The sequence below is a fragment of the Aptenodytes patagonicus genome, chromosome 5 (assembly GCF_965638725.1).
Source record: "Aptenodytes patagonicus chromosome 5, bAptPat1.pri.cur, whole genome shotgun sequence".
Classification (NCBI taxonomy): Eukaryota; Metazoa; Chordata; class Aves; order Sphenisciformes; family Spheniscidae; genus Aptenodytes; species Aptenodytes patagonicus.
The window spans coordinates 21202004-21221585 of NC_134953.1; the positions used below are offsets into that span (position 1 = coordinate 21202004).

The 19582-nt window shown below is 48.4% G+C and overlaps 1 protein-coding gene across 4 annotated transcripts in view; it reads right to left on the reverse strand.

Moving 5' to 3' along the window:
• Positions 1–15473, reverse strand: part of XPNPEP1 (X-prolyl aminopeptidase 1) — a 34474-nt gene extending 19001 nt beyond the window's left edge. For 2 of the 4 annotated variants that reach the window (XM_076338974.1, XM_076338971.1), the window contains exons 1-8: positions 15413–15473; positions 14100–14195; positions 11265–11395; positions 5813–5880; positions 3972–4072; positions 3575–3667; positions 2480–2623; positions 1995–2090 (exon numbers count right to left, since the gene is read on the reverse strand). In XM_076338974.1, coding sequence (XP_076195089.1) covers positions 1995–2090; positions 2480–2623; positions 3575–3667; positions 3972–4072; positions 5813–5880; positions 11265–11381 — 619 coding nt within the window. In that variant the 5' untranslated portion in view covers positions 11382–11395; positions 14100–14195; positions 15413–15473. The other 2 variants (XM_076338972.1, XM_076338973.1) reach the window with 2 other exon arrangements.
• Between the last annotated feature and the right edge of the window lie 4109 nt (positions 15474–19582).

The window sequence follows — 19582 nt, forward strand, 5'->3', positions numbered from 1 at the left end:
TAGCTTCTAAAGGAGGGCTGGCTTGGAAGAAAGCAGGTACAGGCAAAAAAGAGAAGGACACGTAAAAAAAAAAGCAGCGTTTGCCCTTTCTGGTCTGTGCAATGCTATAAAAGCTCACTTCTCAACAGCCAGAAGACTTCAAAGTTATAAGTTATCATTTTATTCCAATCCTTCTTTTGATACTTGAGGGAAGAGGGAGACACAATAGGCAAGACTAAAATACTTCAAAAAGGCCTCTCATTTGGGCGCCTCCAACATCTCAGATTCAGACTGCATAGTCTAAGGTTTTTTTCACAAAGATTTTATCCCACACAACTCCAGGCAAAGTCAAGAGGGGAAGATGTTCAGCATCTCCAAACTCCTGATTTTAGGGTCAAATAAAAACCCTGGGGTATCCAATTAGCTGAAATGAGTTACTCAAGGCAATAAGGCCAGCCAGCAGGACATCTGGGAAAAGACCCAACATGTCCTAAATCACAACCCAGCACGGTATTCATCGAACTGTGCAAATCCTGCCACGAAAGTAAAAACAGAGTTTGATTCTCTCCAGGGAAGGAGTAGGTCACTTGAAAGCAGGAAAGAGCCACAAAGAACTCTTTACTGCATGGGTACAAACTTCCTCGCTCAGCCAACTCCCAATGCAGTAAGGAGGCAACAGCCTCCTCTGTGGCTCTCTTTCTGTCCCCAGAAACTTGTCTGGAGTTTAATACAGTGAATTGAATTAGGTAAAATTAAAGACAACTTCTCCCCCTTCCCCCTTTAGGATAGGAAATCAACCAGGCACCCGGCAATAAGCTTCTCTCATGACCCTCTGGTCCATCTTAAAACCCTTGATTCATAAACAAGCTTGGCTTTGCTGGAGACATTTAATCTGAAACCACCTCAGGGCACCAATTTATCATTAATTTAATTGGAGATGCGCCTGAAAAGGTGAAATACACAATCTCTACTCACGCAGGCCTCCCCAGGGAGGAGTCATATTCACCACTCTCAGAAGTACTTCTTTCATGAAACAAGCTCTTTGCTCAGTGTCCCAGATCCAGGAAAGCCCACAGACCTCAGCAAGCTGGCTTCACCCAGCGCCAGAGACGTTGCGCTGGCAGTGCTGGAGCTAGGAATACACCACCTTAATTTCTACCTTTTCAGATCAGACACGGGGCACAGGCATTAGCAGCACTCACACACTGCCAGCACTATGTTCCCACTGCACCAGTCTGTGCACTGGTGATTTCTGCACAAAGGATACACAGCACTAGTAACAACAGTCCTGGGGAAACCACTGCTGTTGCTGGCCATTCTCCCTTCCTACACACTGGGCTGGGAGCCAGGGTGTGGAAACCTAGTCATCCTGGGGCCCCAAACACAGAGGGGACTCTCTAGTGGGACCCTGGGTTGAAATGATCTGGAAATACAAGTTGAGTCCTGACTTACTTGTTTTAACCAAAGCATTTGCCAAACACTGGAGACGTAGAGACTGACTTAAAAAGTCACGACAATTAGGAAGATCACTGTGAATGCCACGTACCCCACCCTTGCCTTATGTATACAAAGCCACATGTTGCATTGCTTTGTTTATAGCCCAGCCTCCACAGCAGAAAACAGTCTCCATTTTCCCATAGGGTAAAGCAGCATCAGGATATTTTGCAGCCAGAAAATCCCACAGGTCTTTTTTTTCCCTTTCAAACCGCCTCAGGCTTTATATATAACCTTCCTTTCTCTTTGCCTGGGCTGTTTTTCTAAGGTCGTGATTTGTTGCGTTTCCTGGGCCAAAAATGTACTCAGGAGCTGCATTGGTGTAACAAGGCACTGTGTAGAAATACAGGCTCTCTGTTTGTGACCTGTTACCAACACTGCACTTGATACAAGTTAATTGACCTCTGACAAACACATTGGCTGTCATAAGTGCCTCTCACCCTGGCAGGGTTCTTCCTTTCCAAGGCAGGAAGGACATTTATTTTGTAGGAAGAACTGAGAAAGGAGATGCAAAGACTTACATGCTACTTCATCCAAGGCCGTTACCACAAACCACAGGACTTTCCTCTCAGCCATTTTTGAACGGAGGGCTACAATTTTGTCTCTCCAGCTGACCCCTGCAAAACACAGTATGAAAAGCTACAGTCACCAACTTTACCGGGGATGATGATGTAAGCACAGACCAACGCATTGGATTTTGGAGGTACCCAAAACACACTGTGCTTGTGCTCCTCACTCCTTTCTAATATGAATATCAGTTATCTTAAACGAGCTACCCTCCAGACATCCATGGATTTGTTTTGAAGTTATCTAGCCTCTAGCAAATGGTTATTTGAAGTTTTAAGGACAAAGGGGTCATTAGCTGAGGTCCGATCACCTTCTTGACCTATCCATAGTGGATCATATTGAGCTGCAGTAGTGTTTTTCTCACTGGTTTGTAAGAGGAAACCAAAGGGAGATAGGGCAGTAGAAACAGTCCCTGTCTATTGGGAGTTAAGCTTCTCACCTGTGTAACTCGGGTCAAGCGTGATGAGAGGCTTGCAGGGGCGCTGAGGACAGTCTGTCCAGATTGTATCAATCAGGTTTTCTTTGACAGGCACAAGGTCGTGGCCAGCACTTCTCAAGGCTTTGGACATCCTCTTCCACTGGTCTGCCAAAGGGAAAAGAGTCAAGAGTGATGGCTTTAAAGAACACACACTGGTTCAACAACAACCCCATTCACAGGGGGCAAACTCAAGAATCTGAGTCTCCTCCTTTCCTTCTAGCCTCTCCTTCTTCCCATTCCCTTAAAAAACAAAGCAAAAGCTATTGCAATTACAGTTCCACAAAGGCAGCCGCTACAACCAGCAGCGGGTACAGAACCTCACAGCCCTGGAGCCTCATGCTTGAGCTGAAGAAGAACTGCTCCAGCTGGGAGACAGAAGTCACTGGCAGAAGCCATTCCAGAGGCTGCTGTAAGGGTGTCCTCTACCCCAGTGCAGAACCATGCTAGATTTAAGCTAGACGAGAGATGAGATGGGCTTCCACACAGCCATGAGACTGATCCTTAGCCCATCTGAATCAAGCAAATGTCTCCCCTTGCCTCCAGTGACCTTTAGATTGGGCCCCATGCCCTGAAGCATGAGTAAATGGATACTCATTCATCTGATATAAATGGTACCTCTCCAGGAATGTGCTTCCTACAGGGAAAGCTGCAGAGATGCTGAGACCACCAAGCAGGAGTAGCAATGTGAGTTTTGCCTGCGTGTTCTGGCTCACACGCTGGCCAAGGCATTCAGCAACTTTGTACTGAAGTGCCCGTGACAAGCCACAGCACAGACAAAAGGAGGTGGATCAGGACACTGCTTTTCAGGTAAGGTCACTGCAAGCCCAGAGAGTAGTTCACGTCCCTTGTGTTTTGGAGTCAATGCACTGCTGTGGAGCTCTCATGATACATGCCTAAAACCAAAATCCAACCTGTTTTGCATAACAGTTTAACCCACCACCCCATCTGGGCTGAAACACGGTTAGCTACATACCATCACATAACAGCTTAGCCAGGGAAGCAAGGAAGAAAAATTTAGTTGCCCAACCCAGAGTTATAAAATAAAGTAAAACCAACCAGCCGGAATAATGAAAGGGTCCACTCCCACCTTCGAGCCTTCTGGGAGGACACTCACTAGCCAATCCTCCTGAGTCGGTGTATCTTTCAGGCCTCCACAGATTTAAAAAAAAAAAGAAAAAAAGAGGTTCAAAGAAGCAGTCATACTGAGGCATTCCCACAGTACCCAAAAAGTCCAAGCTAACGCATCAGATACATCTACTAATGAATGTCTAGACCTATGGGCAAGAAGAGTCACAAGACACTAAAGCAGGAGCAGCAGTGTATCCAAGATGTCCCTAAGCCCCTGCATGATTGGGTATCCCTACAGCCCAAGCTGTAACATGTGTGAAGTGACCAAATAGCCTGTGACTGTTCTCTGTTTATCAGTGGAGCCGTATCCCAGCCTTCTGTGTACCCATTTTCATGAGTGTCCAGTTGTTATCCATTTGATGTGCAGCTTGCAGGAAGTAGCGTCCATCTGTCCACATAGCTGCATGCTGTTCAGTTACTATGGCAGTACCTAGACAGAAAGATGTGGTGATTTAGAGGTGGGCAGCCACCATGCAGAGACACAGACAGCAGGGGGAGTGTTTGAAATGGACCCCAATTCCCCAAAAGGCAGCTCAGCTCACTGTTGAAAAGTTAGTCCAGTTTCAGTGGAGATATTCACCGTTTACCCTGCACTACGACCTTCCAAATCCTATCAGAGACAGTATGCACTAGGATGCAGCTTAATGAATTGCCTCAGATGAATTCAACGTAAGCATATCTCAGCCAGTCAGTGGAACTGGGTAAATGGGGTTTTCCAAACCTCCTGTAGCAGAGACTGTGGTCTCCACTTGGCTGTTGTCACAGTAACACATACTGTACATCCCCAGACTCCATCCCATCTTCTTTCGGGAAGGAAGCCTGGGCTCTGACCATCCACAAGAAACAGCTGTTACTAGGCTAGCAGACGTGGGTATCACTCCCAGCTGTCAGCTGCACCCCTTTCCCAAATGTTACAGCTCTAGCAGAGATGACTGAACAGGAAATATGAACATAAACTTCTGCTGGTTTCAGTGTTCGTCCCATTCCACTGACTCCAGATGGAGCGATGCAAGCAGACAGCTGAGGGGCAGCGACATCTCAGCAAGGCACTCTAGCTGCCTTGCCCTTGGCAATTCAAAAAAAAAAAAAAAAAAAAAAAAAGAAAAAAGGCACGAACAGAAACTGAATCCAAGTCTTTTGAGTATCTGCATCTTGACCATACTCTCTGTCACCAGAAACTGAAGCCCAGATTAGCAGAGCAAAGTTTCCAAATATGAATTAATTGTCTTCTACCAAACTCCCCCAACACAAACCCCATTTTAAGCTGCTTCAGCCTGAAAAGATAAAGCAAGAAACACAAGGTGAGCCCCTGTGTGAAACCTCACTGATTTACTGAGCACTAGGCTGGGAACACAGACCTTCCAAGTACATAACAAGGGCCCAAAATAGAGAGGAAGGTTATGAAGAGGCCATGCAGAAGGCGTGAAATTAATACAGGATTCATGTTATCCATTAACAGCAGCCTGCAGCCACTGGATTTATCACCTTCTACACGAGGTCCCAGAGTAGTTCATAGGAACTGATGAAGGGACCCTCCAAACACATAGGTAGCAGTATGTATTAAACCGATTTACAATTCAGAGGGGAAAAAGACCTCAATAGTCTAAAGTGACTTTCCAACAATCACACAGCAGAATAAGTTGCAGAGCTTAGGGTACAGCTAGGGTAAAAACTAGGTCTCTTGAAACACAGACCTATCCTACAGCCAAGAAAACATCCTGTCTCGGCAAGATAAGCAAACTTTTCCACAGCGTTCAGTTTTCAAATGCAGTGTTTCTGGCCCTGGCTCTGTTTAAACAGAAAGGCTAGCTAAAGTCCATCTACTATTCACCCAGCCCAAATGGGCAATGTAAAAATCTGTTCGTACTGGCTGCACATCAAAAGAAATGACCGTAGGTTACAAGCACCACATCAAAGAGTTAACAGGATTTTACTTTACGAGAGGTTCATTCAGGGGTCAAACATTTTCTGAAAACTTGTTATTGCGCTGATATTACATAATTCCAGCGGGTAGCCAAGACATAATTCTGCAGATGCTGAAATTGGAAGAAAACAGTCCAAACAAGCTGGATATGTTTCCTTTTCCATCCTGCCTCTATGCCGTGAATGAGACTATTTCTTTACAGGGGAATTATGTACATTAGCAAGAACCCAAGTTCTGGAAAGGTACCTGCAGAGCCATCAAATCCAGAGATGAACGCCCGTCTGCAATCACAGGGTGCAATGTACTCACTCTAGAAAACAAAAGAGGCAGCAATTATTTATAGCAGCAGGGGAAAAAAAATCAGCTGATGACAAATACATTGATAAGCTTTTTCTCCTAAAGGACGCCACAGAGAGAATGAAATGAGTTAAAAAATCCTGGGCTCTACTCCACTGGAACATTTAATCATCTGTGATTATATTGTATTTATGTCCAACTGGGTTGGTTTTTTTTTTAAGCTGCAGCACTTTTCTCCCACAAACGTCTGTAAACACTGAAGTGCTTCAGAGTTTGCAGATGTTTATTTCACACTCAGCCTCCCCTTTGGGCAACAAACAAATGCTGCCTTTGAAGCTGCAATGTGAAAGGAAAAGAAACCAGAAGCACCCCTTTATCTTGGAAACAGAGTAATCAGCGCATAAAAACTGTAAAATTCACTATCTCCAGTGAAGTCCCCTCACTGGCAGTTATAAGAATTTCTTTAAGACTTTCTTTTCCACAACAATGACATTGAAAGAAAATCATCAAGGTGGTAAAACTGTAAAAACTTTAACCCTTAGGTCCTTTCATAATTAGATTCTGATCCTCTCACTTCTTCCTTGCCTACTCAAAACCCAACTACACCACAAACCACCAGACCATGGTTTGGTGGGTGAGAGGGAATCAAAGACTACTAGTCCATCCTCATCCCAAACCCGTCACAACCTGCATTTGTGGACACATCTGTTGGCAGCATTACAGAAGAGCCTGAGAATGCACAGATACCTGACATCCACAGGAGCTGCCAAAATTAAAAGAACAACTCTACCTTCAAATGACCCACACACCATTTTTATGGGATCCCATTCTGGCAAGTTTGGAGGTCAGAACTGCTGAGTAGGCCTGTTAATTAACTAGCGCAACTCAGCAAGTCAGCTTAATCCAGGCTGACAGCACCAATGTTCGAGCTGCAAAACCCCTGGATTTGTACCTTACAAATGGTCTGAAACCAAAGTCTGTTCCTCTGCCCATAAAGTTTCTCTGCACCCAGCTGTGCTGTGGCAAAAGAAACATTTTAGGGACTGAGCTGAGAAATCACAGCCAGGGCTATTTTTAAATCACCTGATTGTTAGAAAATACTCCCTTCAAATCTGTTACTCTTCACTGTTCTAAAGAAGACAGAAGGTTCAAAGCACAGGAGTGAGTGAGAAGCACAAATCGCAGCACCTGTGACCAACTCTTTATTTCTGCTCCCAATCACCCCACAGTCAAAACCCCTCCAAGAACAGCTATGTCTCTCCCCTCCTGGGAGATGACCTAGGCAGCAGCTACCAACCATTCACCACTGTTTTGAAACTGAGCCTTGGGACAGCAAAACCCATGGCCCAAAAGAGGATCTGGCTGAGTAGCTTTTGCTCCTGATTGCCAGGGAAGGTTCCTGGGATATGCTCCCAAGAAATCCTCTATTTTATCCAACCACTGATGAAAGCTGGCAGAAATGGGGCAGATATTGAGACCACGGGTGCCCTCACCTCTGAGCCAGTCCAGTTCTCTGTGCCTCTTCCTGTCCAGCCCCACAGACCCCACAGGGCTGTGACATAAGCTCAGCAGCTGTGGGGAGGAGAGGGGGTCAGGATACCTACCTCGGGAAGGGACAACTGCCCTCCGCACAACCTCTAGCTGACCGGATGGACCCACCTCAGCCCACCACAGCACCACCATCACCACTAACCCCCTTTAAAATCACAACGGAGGCATCAGCAGATAGAGAGGACAAAGTCGTTCAGGGAACAGAATCAAATGCCCGTTTCCCCGGCTGCCTGTCTTGCAGCAGCAGGACAGAACATGAAGGCAGAGCGATGCTGGACCTGAGAAGGATTCCCCATTTCAACATTTCCTAACGACTATTCAGCCTGTTGACTGCTACGACTTCCCCTCTCCTGCACTTCTCAGCTCACAGCTGGGACACCATCTCCCAGGGTCCAATGCCTAAAGGGGATGCTGGAAATTTTGCATTGTGGATAATATCACTAAGTACCTCTCAAATCAGACCAGCGATTTCTCTTCCCTTTCTCTTGACCAATGCAGCAGAAACTACAGGCTAGTTTGCTTGTGCAGACAAGCAATCTCACATTCCTAAGAAGGGTTAACACTGAGCTAGTTGCATTAACAGCACAGAACAGTGAAATGGATTAAAACAATTTAAAAAAAAAAAATCTAAAAGGAAAAAAACAAGTCTATCAGTTTTAGATCAGGTAAAAGCTGACCTAAACTAACAAAGACCTTGACTGCCTGGGAAATACCTCATGCTGTCCCATTCACAGACAAATCCAGGGAATGTTTTAAGAGTTTACAATGAGGCAGATGGGCTTTAAAAGGGAGTATGAGGGATCTGGAAGGGAAGATGGTTCACTCATCTGTCAGTTTGAATTCTTGCACACCCACCTGTTCTGTTCCATGCAGCAACCCCCACTGTGCAAAGATGAGCCTGTGTTTTGCACAAGCTAAAATTACACGGGGAACACCTGCGTACGCCACACAAAGTACAGCCCACAGCAGTCAGAACAAGGTATTTCCCTGGGGCTTGTCTTGCAGCTCCGATGGCCTTCAACCTGGCCCTCCTCAGGCCTTTCACGTCTGCTTTCCACCACACTTGTCAGTCCTTGACACGCAGACAAAACTGGGGGGCTGCATTACAGAAACCCTCAGCTAAGCCAGGAAGAACCCCCCAAAAAAATCAGTGGTGCTTACCACCAGAGCCTGCATTGGGCCATTAACATGTTAAAGCTTATTCTATCCTAATGTCAATGCAGATCAGCAATGAAAACTGCAGCTTGCTGCCCTTAGAGCTACGACACCGATGCCATTAAAGAACACTGCTGTGTACTCGGAGGGAGGTCGGTATTCACTGCCAAAAACCTAACTGCATTGGTAAGATCTGGAACAGGTCAGTGCAACCTGTGCACAAGCCGTCTCTTGCTTTATAACTCCACTGATTCTTCTGCTCAGAACAACCGTGTGTCAGAGGAGCCAGCCCTGAGCAGAAGACAGCATCTCTGCCAACCCAAACATGGGGCCCTGAGCTGGGCAGGTGCTTCCTTGATGTGGAAGACCAGCCAGATCTGACTAGATTTGTTTTCACTGAGTCAAGGCCTGGGGGTGGAAGCCAGCCCCAGTTAAGCTGTGACTGGCTCCAAACCCAAGCTCTAATCCAAACATCATTCCCTCCCATTAAGAAGAAAGCTCCTCCAATCTCTGAATATTCCCATGTGGGCAAACTCCAGTTTCAATGTAAACTGGGTGACTCAACATAAAAATGGATCCTGCATTTACCACTGCAACAGCCCAAAAGCTCAGACAGGCATTTTTAACCGAACCACAAAGGACTTAGGTGCTTCATTCCCAAAAGCATGGCATTTCACCCCTTCATGATCCAAGGCATTAGCAGCCTTGGTTAAGCCAGAGTCAGAGCTAGCTGTGTTTGAGAAGCTCTGCAAGTCTTTCAGCTCCTTATGCAACTAAGTATGGAAAGCAAAGGATACAACTGGTGGCAAGTCTCCTGGCAGTATTATAACTTAAGCCTTCTAGCCTTGGCAGGAAAACCAATATTAAAAGCATCACAGAGCTCAGAGCTCAAACATTCCCAGTATTACAAAGAGAAATTAGTCAGCAAGTTGCAGCATCGGGGTCTATCAGCATCAGTCCAATCCAGGAGTTCCTTTGAAACCTACAAGGGAATAGTTTCCCCCAATCTAAACCCTGCGTCAACACCACAAGAGGGAAAGCCCTCTTTGTTGACAAGTTCTCTGATGTGGATCCCAGGACAGCCTCAGGAACAGCTGAGAGAGGCAAGGACAGCAATAAGAAGCTTGGGCTGTGGGGAGGAAATGGCTCAAGCCACCAAAAGCTCAGGTATCATTAACCACAGTCTTCTGAGTCATGGAGGGAGCTGCCCAAGAGCAAAATCTGACTGCAGGGCTATAAAGTTCTTATTTGCATAAAGGAAACAAATCCTTGCTTGGAATGTGGAGAAGCTGCAAATCTCAGCTCATCACAATTTACCTGGAATCAGTAAGCCTGTTCTAGGATCAACAGGTTTCCGCCAATGCCTAAAATTGCACCAATTCCCAAACCTCACAGACAAAATCCTGCACTAGCTAGTCAGGAGGCGCTAGAATCAGCAGCTTTTAGTAATCATTTCCATTCAGATAGATTCGCTCTGCAGAGAAACCTGACCAACTCGCCCGGCAGGAAATAGCAACATGGGGTTCTCTGCTTAATTGCACTCTGTCAAGGAAAAGAAAGCAACAGAAAAACCCAGAAGTCCTGAGGGTCACATTCTTCAACTCACATGACAGCATTTAACATCTAGTGAAATGAAACCAGAGTTATATATGGACAGAGGCAGCTTGAGGCAGGAATGCAGCAGACAATAGCAGCTGCAGAGAACGCCTTTCCTCTACCTGCCCAAGTTTGGATCTCCCTAAGAGGAAACACGATGCTGCACAGAGCACAGGCAAGTCTGGACCCAGCTCATCCCAGTGCCAAGTCAAGGGCAAAGGTTCCGATTCAGTTGCATTTTGCTCTCCTGCACCCTAGGGTAAAAGGGAGCTTTGGGTGTGAGCCAGGAAAGCTTCAGGTCTTTTGTTTCCTGAAAATGGCTGACGGTTCTTGAGTCTCCTAACAGAGCGAACAGAAGAGTGAAACTAGCATATGTGCAGGCAGGGGAGGTAAAAGGCAGTTCAACAATTTAAAATTAATGTCACGGACTACAAAAATCTTAACGGTGGAAGCAGAACACAACACAGTTACCGCCACGAGTTACCACCCTGGGCCCAGACTTCCCTCCTGTCTTTAGTGCACAGAACAAGCTGATGCAGAGCAGCATCGAAAGGGAACTGTTGCTGTGGCCTGTTCCTTCCCTGCCTCTCCAAAGGCCCCTCTGCGTGGGATCTGAAGGGCTTTAGCATAAGGCAGCAAATTCCAGCAAGAACTGGATCTAGCAAAGGGAAAGCTCTGCAACCAATCCTTTGCAACCTCCCTTAAGAGTATGTGTTGGTCAGGAGGTGCTCATAGGGAAACTAAAGCCCAGATAATGCCTTTTCCTCCCCCACTAAATCCATTCTTCCCAACAGCCAGGAAGGGGACAGCAAGTGCTCTGGCAAGCTCCCTTTTTTGCAGCGTGAGCTCCCTGGAGACAATCTGATGAGAAGTTTCTGGTGGAACATCCACGCTGATTTGTTACAAGAACATAAAAACCTCAGTCTCCTGAATAGACTCCAGAAACTTTTTCCAACATGATGTTTCTCACGTTACCCAGGCTTTTATGCTAGAACCATTAAAGCGAGTGAAAGAAGGATGATTTTAGTTATCCTTGGCTTTTATTTTTTGCAGGGAAGGAAAGTGCAATCATTCCCATAATCCATCCATCCATACCTGGTGGGCATCTCCAGAGGGCACTATGTAGGCTTGGACAGGCTCCTGGACATATTTGGGACTCTTCATCACCTGCCGCAGTTGCTTCAGCAGCTCCGTTGTAATTTTTGGACTCATCTTCCTACCTGCAACTAAAACAAAGCACAAAATTTCAGAGCTTCTCCAGCTGTCCCGGGCCACTCACACACACAGGCTGGAGGCCGTCACCACTGGAAACTCCCCTTGAGGACAACTGTGCCAACATCATCCCTTTCAGCCCAGAATTTCTCCTGTCTTGTCACTTGAGTCACGTTCCTCGAGAATGAGGGATCAGGTTGAGGCCAGAGAGTCAAAGCTGGTCTATCCTGTATAGGACCTTTCCCACCTGGTGAAGGACTGGCATGCCCAGTGGTGATACACACGAGCTTAACACACTTGCCAACCCTTCTTGCATGTGGACAGCACCAGAAACCAGAGCAACTCAGACATGCCCTATGCCAGCCAGGAAAGGTCTTGGCATGTGATGTTGATGGTCCCAAGTACCCACAGATCAGAAGTAGCCCCACCCGTCATGTGCACAGAGAGAAACTCAGTCTTTTCACTCTGGAGACAGAGATACTGTGGCTTGTATGCCACAGGAGCACAGGCTGCTGGGAGAGCAAGCCATACACGTCAGGAACTCAGAAATGGACCAGTTAAGGATGCAATTCTTAGAAGTTTCACTATAGCCCAGGGTTTCATAGTGGACTGGTGACCAGATTAACTCAGACAAAAGAAATCTGCTCCCAAGGACATACACAAGGATGTGTTCACTGGCTATATTTACCTCTGGGCTGCATGTTAGTTCACCTAGCAAGAACACAACTATAACAGGAGGAACAGGCGTTGAGCTCTCACAAGTGACTGCCAGGGGACAACGAGGGAGGCTTAAAGGAAACTTCTCTGAAGACCTTTGGCAAATGTTCTGCAGATCTCAGCTGGTGTCAGGCAGGCAGGGGTGGGGCACAGGCTGGATGGAAGACAGCATATCAGAGGGGAAAACAAAGGCACAGGCCAATCACCCTCCCTTGCTGTGGTTTTGCAATGGATGTATCTTTGGCATTGCAGTGAACACCAGCCTCTCAGTTTGCTACCCAGAAACCGTCAGTAGTCGGGGCCCGCTGTGAGCACCACACACAGTGACGCATCAGGCCATGCTGCTGTGCTGGCGCGAGTGAAGGCTGCAGTGGAAGGCACCAGCTGACTGCAGAGGATGTTCAAGCTGTGGGGGAGGCCTGGCCTGAAAGCCTATGAAAATTAAGAACCTCTTCAGAGGTTCTCTCCATCTTTTCTTCACTCACATCTCCAAAGGGTGCCCAAAGTGGGATAATCCCCTTCCCGGTTCTCTACACATTCCTTTCACATTTTTAAGAACGTGCTGGGATCTTACAACTTTAATGCCTTCACTTTCCAGGGCAAGGTGGGTAGGCTCTGTGCTGCTCGAATGCCATGCTATGCCGTATTTTATTCTGACCAGATCATTTCACAGCCATGTCCACAAACAGATCATAGATGGGAGAAGCAAATAGCATGCAAGTCTCAAACATTTTTTGCTTATCCAGGCACTTATTCTATTTACACCTCAGTAACTACCAGGAGCCCCAAGCAACATTACGGTCTTATGCCAAAACACAATAAGGCACAGTCCCTGCCCTGTGATGTTTGCCATCTAAACAGGAAGGCAGAAAAGCAGCCTCCATTTCACAAGCCAAGGTCACACAGCAGCGCCATGACCAAGTCAGGAACCGAACCAAGATCTGATGCATTCAGGTGTAAAAATCTCAACCCAAGACAACCATTCACACATCTTGTCACAGGAAGTTTAGAGCATACCAGACTTGTGTGTGACTGACTGTTTGCCCACAGGTACACTGTGTTTTAAAACCCAAACCACAAGAAGCAAATCAAGCTCAAAAGGTACCATACACTAAATCCTCAAATTGGTATCTTGACTCCAGTGCCTTCGCTGGGATTAGAGTACACCTCAGATTTATTTCCAGGACAAATTTCATAGTTTTATACAGTGTTTGCAAGCTACACTGAACTTTATTATACTGTGATTGTTTATGTCTGTCCTCTGTAACGAGCTGCTGTAACATTCTATAACATTGCTGCTGATTTATGTTCAGACAGAGGAAAAACACAAAGGAGAGCAAGCAACAACATAGCGACTAGCCAGCGGAAAAGAATCTCTTTCTACAAACTCATAAGGACACAGCTTCCTTTCTTGACCTGTGCTTTGTCTCCAGGAGCCTGAAAGTCTCATTTAAATAGGCAAGGAACGACAAGGCTTTGCCTTTTAATAAAGCTCCTTGCTGACAAGCCACCGTTTTCTTAGCAAGCAAGATATTCTCTCAAGGACAAAAAAAAAAAAAAATCATTTAAAAAGTACTCTCACTGTTGAAAGATTTGCTTGCAGTATTAAAAACACAACTAAGCTAGATTAGCAACAAAAGCCATGTTACGGAGGACATCTATTTTAGATAACCCCTACAGTATAAGAAAACACTTCAAAAAAATCCTCCACAAGCTTTCCAATAAAGTTGTCTTCAATTTCCAGAGAAAGAGCAGCTCTTTTCTCCCAGATCTTTGGTAGCCATTTACTCTGGTCCCCCTATAATTCCTAACAGATAAGCTTTCCTTTCTTGGCCATACTTATAAGCCTCTACAAAGTTAAAACAGCTTCTCTATCATTATTTAATCACTCCAGTGATTAAAACCAAACGCAGCTGAAATGAAGGTAGTGGATTTAGCAGTGCAAGAAACAGTACCATTCTCTGCCCTAACTTTTTCAAAGGTATCAGACTGCCATGTTACCTGCCTCTGTAGTTCCCCACGTCTGGATGCCTCTTGCCTCTGCTCACACAAAATACCATTCAGCTCTTTGCTTGGCCTTCATAAGCTCCACTGCGCCTGAGAAAGCAAAGGGTGAAACTGAAATGGCTAACAAACTTTGCCCCCCATAAAACATTCTCATCCCCGAGCAAAGAGCTGAAAATGCATTAACACTACGTTCCACTGGCAAGATTAGAGATGCACTGAGGGTGAACCATGGGGGAGCCGGGAATGTCAAGGGCCAGGCATTTGCTTGTCAAGATTTACGATTGAATCTTGCAAGCGTGTGCTGTTTTACGCCAATTTGTTTTCACAATCATTCTATCAGAGGCCAGTCCCCATTTTACAGATGGGGAAACTAAGGCAGAGCAGAAGTAACATGTGAAGTATCACTGCAGCATGGTGGCAGTCAGAGTTGGATCTCAAAATCTGTCACTGTCTAGACATACATTATCTGCACCTTACTCAGACCACAGGAGTCAGTCCTCCAAGAGCCCAGGCCAGATCCTGCCTGGACAGCATCTCCATGAGAGACACAGGGCAAAGAGCGACCGCAAAAATGCTGCTAGAGGAACCAGACGCTTCCTCCTGCCTCCCACGTGCACACAGAGTGATGGGCTGCTGCAACCCCAGGCACCAGCGATGGCGAGGGTTGGGGACACCAGGCCTGCCGTGTCAGGGTGTGTGTCAGTGCCACAGCGGAGAAGGGAGGTGAGGCCAGGAGGTCAGGCTACATCTGGGTCTCCCTGTGGCTGCTGTGTTAGACCACCCTGAGTGTTTACGTCCTGTTTGCTTCAGATATGCTCATCCTTCTGATAATTTCCTCTTCGTTTTCTCTTATGAATAAACTTGTTCAAAATAAGCATGTACGCTTGCATTGTCAGGAACCAGCGACACCACCTCAAAACCAGGCCTCTCTGGCCTGGGCTGGCCGCATGCAGGGCAGCCCATGCACTCGCAGCTGTGCACCGAGACACGAACCCTACCGCTTGCCCCCCAGTACCCACCTGCACCCTAAACTCACTGAAACCCCCAGCCCGGCCTGCCCCCCTGAGCCAAAAGCCTCCCCCAGCCCCACGCAGGGCTGACAGGGCCACTTGGGCCTGGACACCCCGACTGGGCCTGGCTGACAGGGCCTGGCTACCCGGACAGGGCGCGGCTGACAGGGCTGGCGGGGGAGGCCGGGCCCAGGCCGGGCCGAGGCCCCCGCGGCCGCGCCCCACGTACATTTAACGTTCTCTGCCATTAACGCTGAAGCACCCACCCGGGCCTGCCCCCGCCCCGCCGCTCCTCACCTGCCGCCGTCCCGCCCGCCGTCCGCCGCTGCGACGTCAGCGCCCACGTGGGCCGCCGCGGCCACCCGCCGCTGACGTCGCGGCGGACGTCACGGGGGAGCCGGCGACGCGAGGCGGGGGGCGCGCGGAGCGGGATGAGGACCGGGAGCGGGAGCGGGACGGGGAGCGGGACCGCCCGCCGTGCTCCTGCCGGGCCGGCACCGGGCACCGCGCACCGGCACCCCGCGGCAGCCGCGCTGCCCGGCGTGGCCGTTCGTCTGAGCCCTGCGGGGGGCCGCCCGCCCCGTCCCCCGGGGTGCGGCGTCCTCCCGCCTCGGCGGCCCCCAGCGCGGTGCTCGGCGCGGTCCCCGCTAGGGGAGCGCGGACAGGGATCTGCGGGCCGGGGGCTCCCGTCTTCCGGGGGAGGTGAGCCAGAAAGCCGGTGTGAAACTCGGGGCGGGCCGAGTGTGTTGCAACCGACGGGAAGCGTCGGCGTTTGGCGGCTGCCGGTGCCTCCCCCGGGGGAAAAACCGGAGCGGGGCGAATCGCCTGGCACCGCCTCAGGGCCCTGTCCCCAAAACCTCGGTCTGCACTCGCCTCTTTGGTCCGCTTCGCTCTTAAACTTCCAAAAATACTGTCTCGAGGAGGGATTTGAGGCCGCCCAGCCTGCCTCCTCTCCCTCACCCCGTGCAGCTCAGCCGGCCTCGGGAGTCGCTGGTGTTTCAGAGCTGCCCGAGGCGGGGGGAGAAGGAGCCAGGGCAGGGCCGGAGGTGCTGGGGGCTCACACCAGCTCCCTCAGCACCAAACTGACGGGCTTTAGGTACCCCACAAGCTTGCTTTCTGGTGCTGAGCACAGCTGCAGGAAAATGTCGGCATCCCATTACTTTGCTTAAAGCCTCAGCAGAAGAGGTACCATCTACTTTTCAAGATAAATTACGGTCAGTTTTCTGTTTGGAAGGCAGGAGGGTCATACCTGTAACAACAGTGAGTGCAACTGTTGTAAAATCTGGCCATTTGCCATGTGTGCTCCCTAATGAAAATACCTTCCACCACTCTCCTTTGCCCCTGGCAGTTTTTTACAGGTGGGCTATAAGTCAACCCTATTGACAAAAATAGGGTTGTTTTTTTCTGTTACAGAAATGCAGAAATCAGAAGATCACCACCAAGAAAGGCTACAACAAAAGCAAAAGATCTGCTTTGTGACTGCATCCAGGCTGGAGGGGTTTGCTTGCAGCAGTCAGTACCCTGGGGACCTTCCAGCCCCCACGCTGTGACAGTGCTGCAGCCACCCTTCTTCCATGGGGTGAAGGTTACACTGCACCCAGTGTAACTGTGACTCTGCAGAGGATGAAGAGAGAAGGAAAATGTGGTTCTCAGTGGGACCCATCTTAGTTCAGGGCCTCCCACACATCCTGAGGACTTGGTAGGAAAGGAGATGCTCAGCTGGCTGCATGGTGCTCAGGACCAGGCCCTTAAAGATGCACAGGCTGGGCGCTACACCCGGCATCCCGCTGGTAAGGGAGAACTGTGTGGGTACATGGCCAGCTCATGAAACCGGTCCCTGGGCCTCAGTCTGTGTGCATTTTTCTAGAGGAGAAAAAGTGCAGCCAGCAGCTACTCTGCCCTTCCTCCTTCCTCTCCCTCAGTCCACACTAATGCTGTAGCCTGCAGAGCTTTACCCACAAACTGCCAAACGTTTGCTGCTGCATCTAGCAAGCCAACATGAGCCAGGCTTTTACTAAACCACCTGGGTCTCCCCGAGAGAGAGAGTATTCATGTATTTCCAGGGGAAGCATGAAGCAAAAACAGGATGAGAGAAATGTAGAATAATTCAGGGGGGAAGAGGCTTTTGGAGGTCTCTAGTCCAACCCCCTGCTAAAAGCAAGGTCAGCTTCAAAGCTAGAGCCGGTTGCTTAGGGACTGTCCTGCTGGGTTTTGAGTATCTCCAAGAAAGGAGAAGCACAACCTCCCTGGGTAGCCCGTGCTAGTGCTGACCACCCTGGAGCAAAAAGGTTTGTTCCTGATATCCAAGCAGAATTTCCTTGTTGCAGCTTGCCCCTTGCCCTGTCACTGTGCACATCTGGAAAGGGTCTGGCGCCCTCTTCTCTCTGACCGTTCTCGAGGTTGAGCAATTCCAGCTCCCCTGCAGCCCCAAATCCTGCAGCTAGCCCCAGCCAGCAACTGCTGCCCTCTGCGGCTCTCTCCGTGTTGTGAAGGTCTGTCTCATACATCTCCAGAGTAAAATCCAGGGCATAACACAGCACAGCAAAACTTGTAATCCAACAGAAGAGAATAAAAGGTCTGTCCTGCAACCAGCATCCCGGCATTGGGAAGGGTCATTGGATGGGGCCAGGGCTGCAGGCTGTCCCTGAGGAGGGACGGGAGAGAGGGGAGGGGGAGGCTGGTGACCACGATTGTTATAGCAGGAAGAGTTTTCTTTCCTCATTAATCTCCTTGGGTGAAGCTAATTGCTGTTTCCCAATTATTCTCACCCCATCTTCCAACCTTGCCCACAAGGGACTTACACAATCCTGTCAGTCTGGGCCAGAAAAGCCCATTTAGATCATCACATCCGTGTCCCCCTCAGGGTAAACTACAGCCGTGTTTTGCATTTGTGTTACAGACCACGTTATGCTCACCCTGCAGAATATTTGCTGAGAAGATTCATTTCTTGGAAACCGGCCAGAATCCAGCGATGCTCATACTAAAGCACATGTCAGGACATTTTAAAAGCACTGCAACATTGGCACGATGATCACGGAGATCATTTGCCGATGGTGAACTCTGCAGCTGAATCCAATCAGGGTTGTGAAATGGTCCTTTCAGCCTCCTCTGACTCATAATAATAATTCGGGGTTAGATTTTGCATTTGGCTGCGGCTCTTAATAGAGGGTTGTGGAGAGCTGCACCTGCCGGAGCTCTGTGCCAGCTCAGAGAAGGGGGATGGATCAGTCCGAAACATTTCAAATGTTCGTCACATGCCTTTACAGCTCACCAAGTAGTGCTGCACTGTGGGGATGCCTTTTCCTCCCCTGTGCTTCCCGGCTTGTGCATGTTATACCCAAGGGAACAGGAGACTCTGACCCCCCCTTGGCATGGTCCACATGCTCCACTCTCACTTCCTGGGAGCAGAGTTAAGGGTGTCTGGCCTCTTCCCTTCCTGCTCTGCAGAGCTTTTGGTTTGGCTGCATTTAGGACAGTGGCTAAACGCAAGGTAATCTTAACGCCTGTGCCAGTGAAATTGTTTGTTTGATTATTCTTGCCAGTGAATCATTATTAAATCAGTTTGGGTTAGCTAACGGACTGTGGGAACAGCAGCAATCAAATACAGGGAGGAAAGAAAATACATCTTCTATGTGGGAGTATGACTCGGGGAGCGTCCACAGCATGAAATAACCAGGCTGCTCACAGAGCCCAGCATACCAGGGGAAGGACAGGGCAGGGGAGAGCTCAGCATCTCCATTGAACTTGCCTCATTAATTCCTCCAGGTCTGGCGATGCCATCCTGCCTGTCCGCAGCCAGTCCGAGCAGAGCAGCTACAGCGTGAGAGCAGATCTGTCCTGCCTCCTCTAGCTACGCTACAGCCCCGCAGTGAGAGGGGAGGAAACCAGGAGGATTGAATTTGATTAACTTTCTCTACTTTGGTCCCAGCTCAGGGCAGAAATAACAAGCACCACTGCGGACAGACTATCAATGTGATATTGATGTCTCTCTGAAATTTAAAATGAAATAAATTAAGCCACCACTGAAAACACCTTACTGCGTTGTTCGGTGACCAAAATGTGTCCCCATTCTGTCTTCCTGATCAAGATCTTGGTTTAATAAAGGTAAAAAAAAAGTCTGTATTCCCATGTCCTAAAAATGAGCTAAAGGAAGCAGAAAATAGAAGGGAAAATATTGATGTCTGCAAGAGCTTCTTAGTTGCTATTGAGTGCCTGGTATTGCAGAGCCATGTTGTGAAGGCTTCTGTACCCAGAGGTGACTTCTAACTGGTTCTGACTCATTGAGCACTAAAATTTAGACTAATTTCCTTCCCTTCCTGGTAGAATTAATAATGACAAACTGATGGGTATTCTGCATACATTCCAGAAGAGGAATGGTCTTGTAAGAAAAGATGTATTCAGGCCAGAAAGCATTTCGCAGACATCTCCTGATTATGCTCGTGACATACGCTCGTCCTCTGCAGTAAA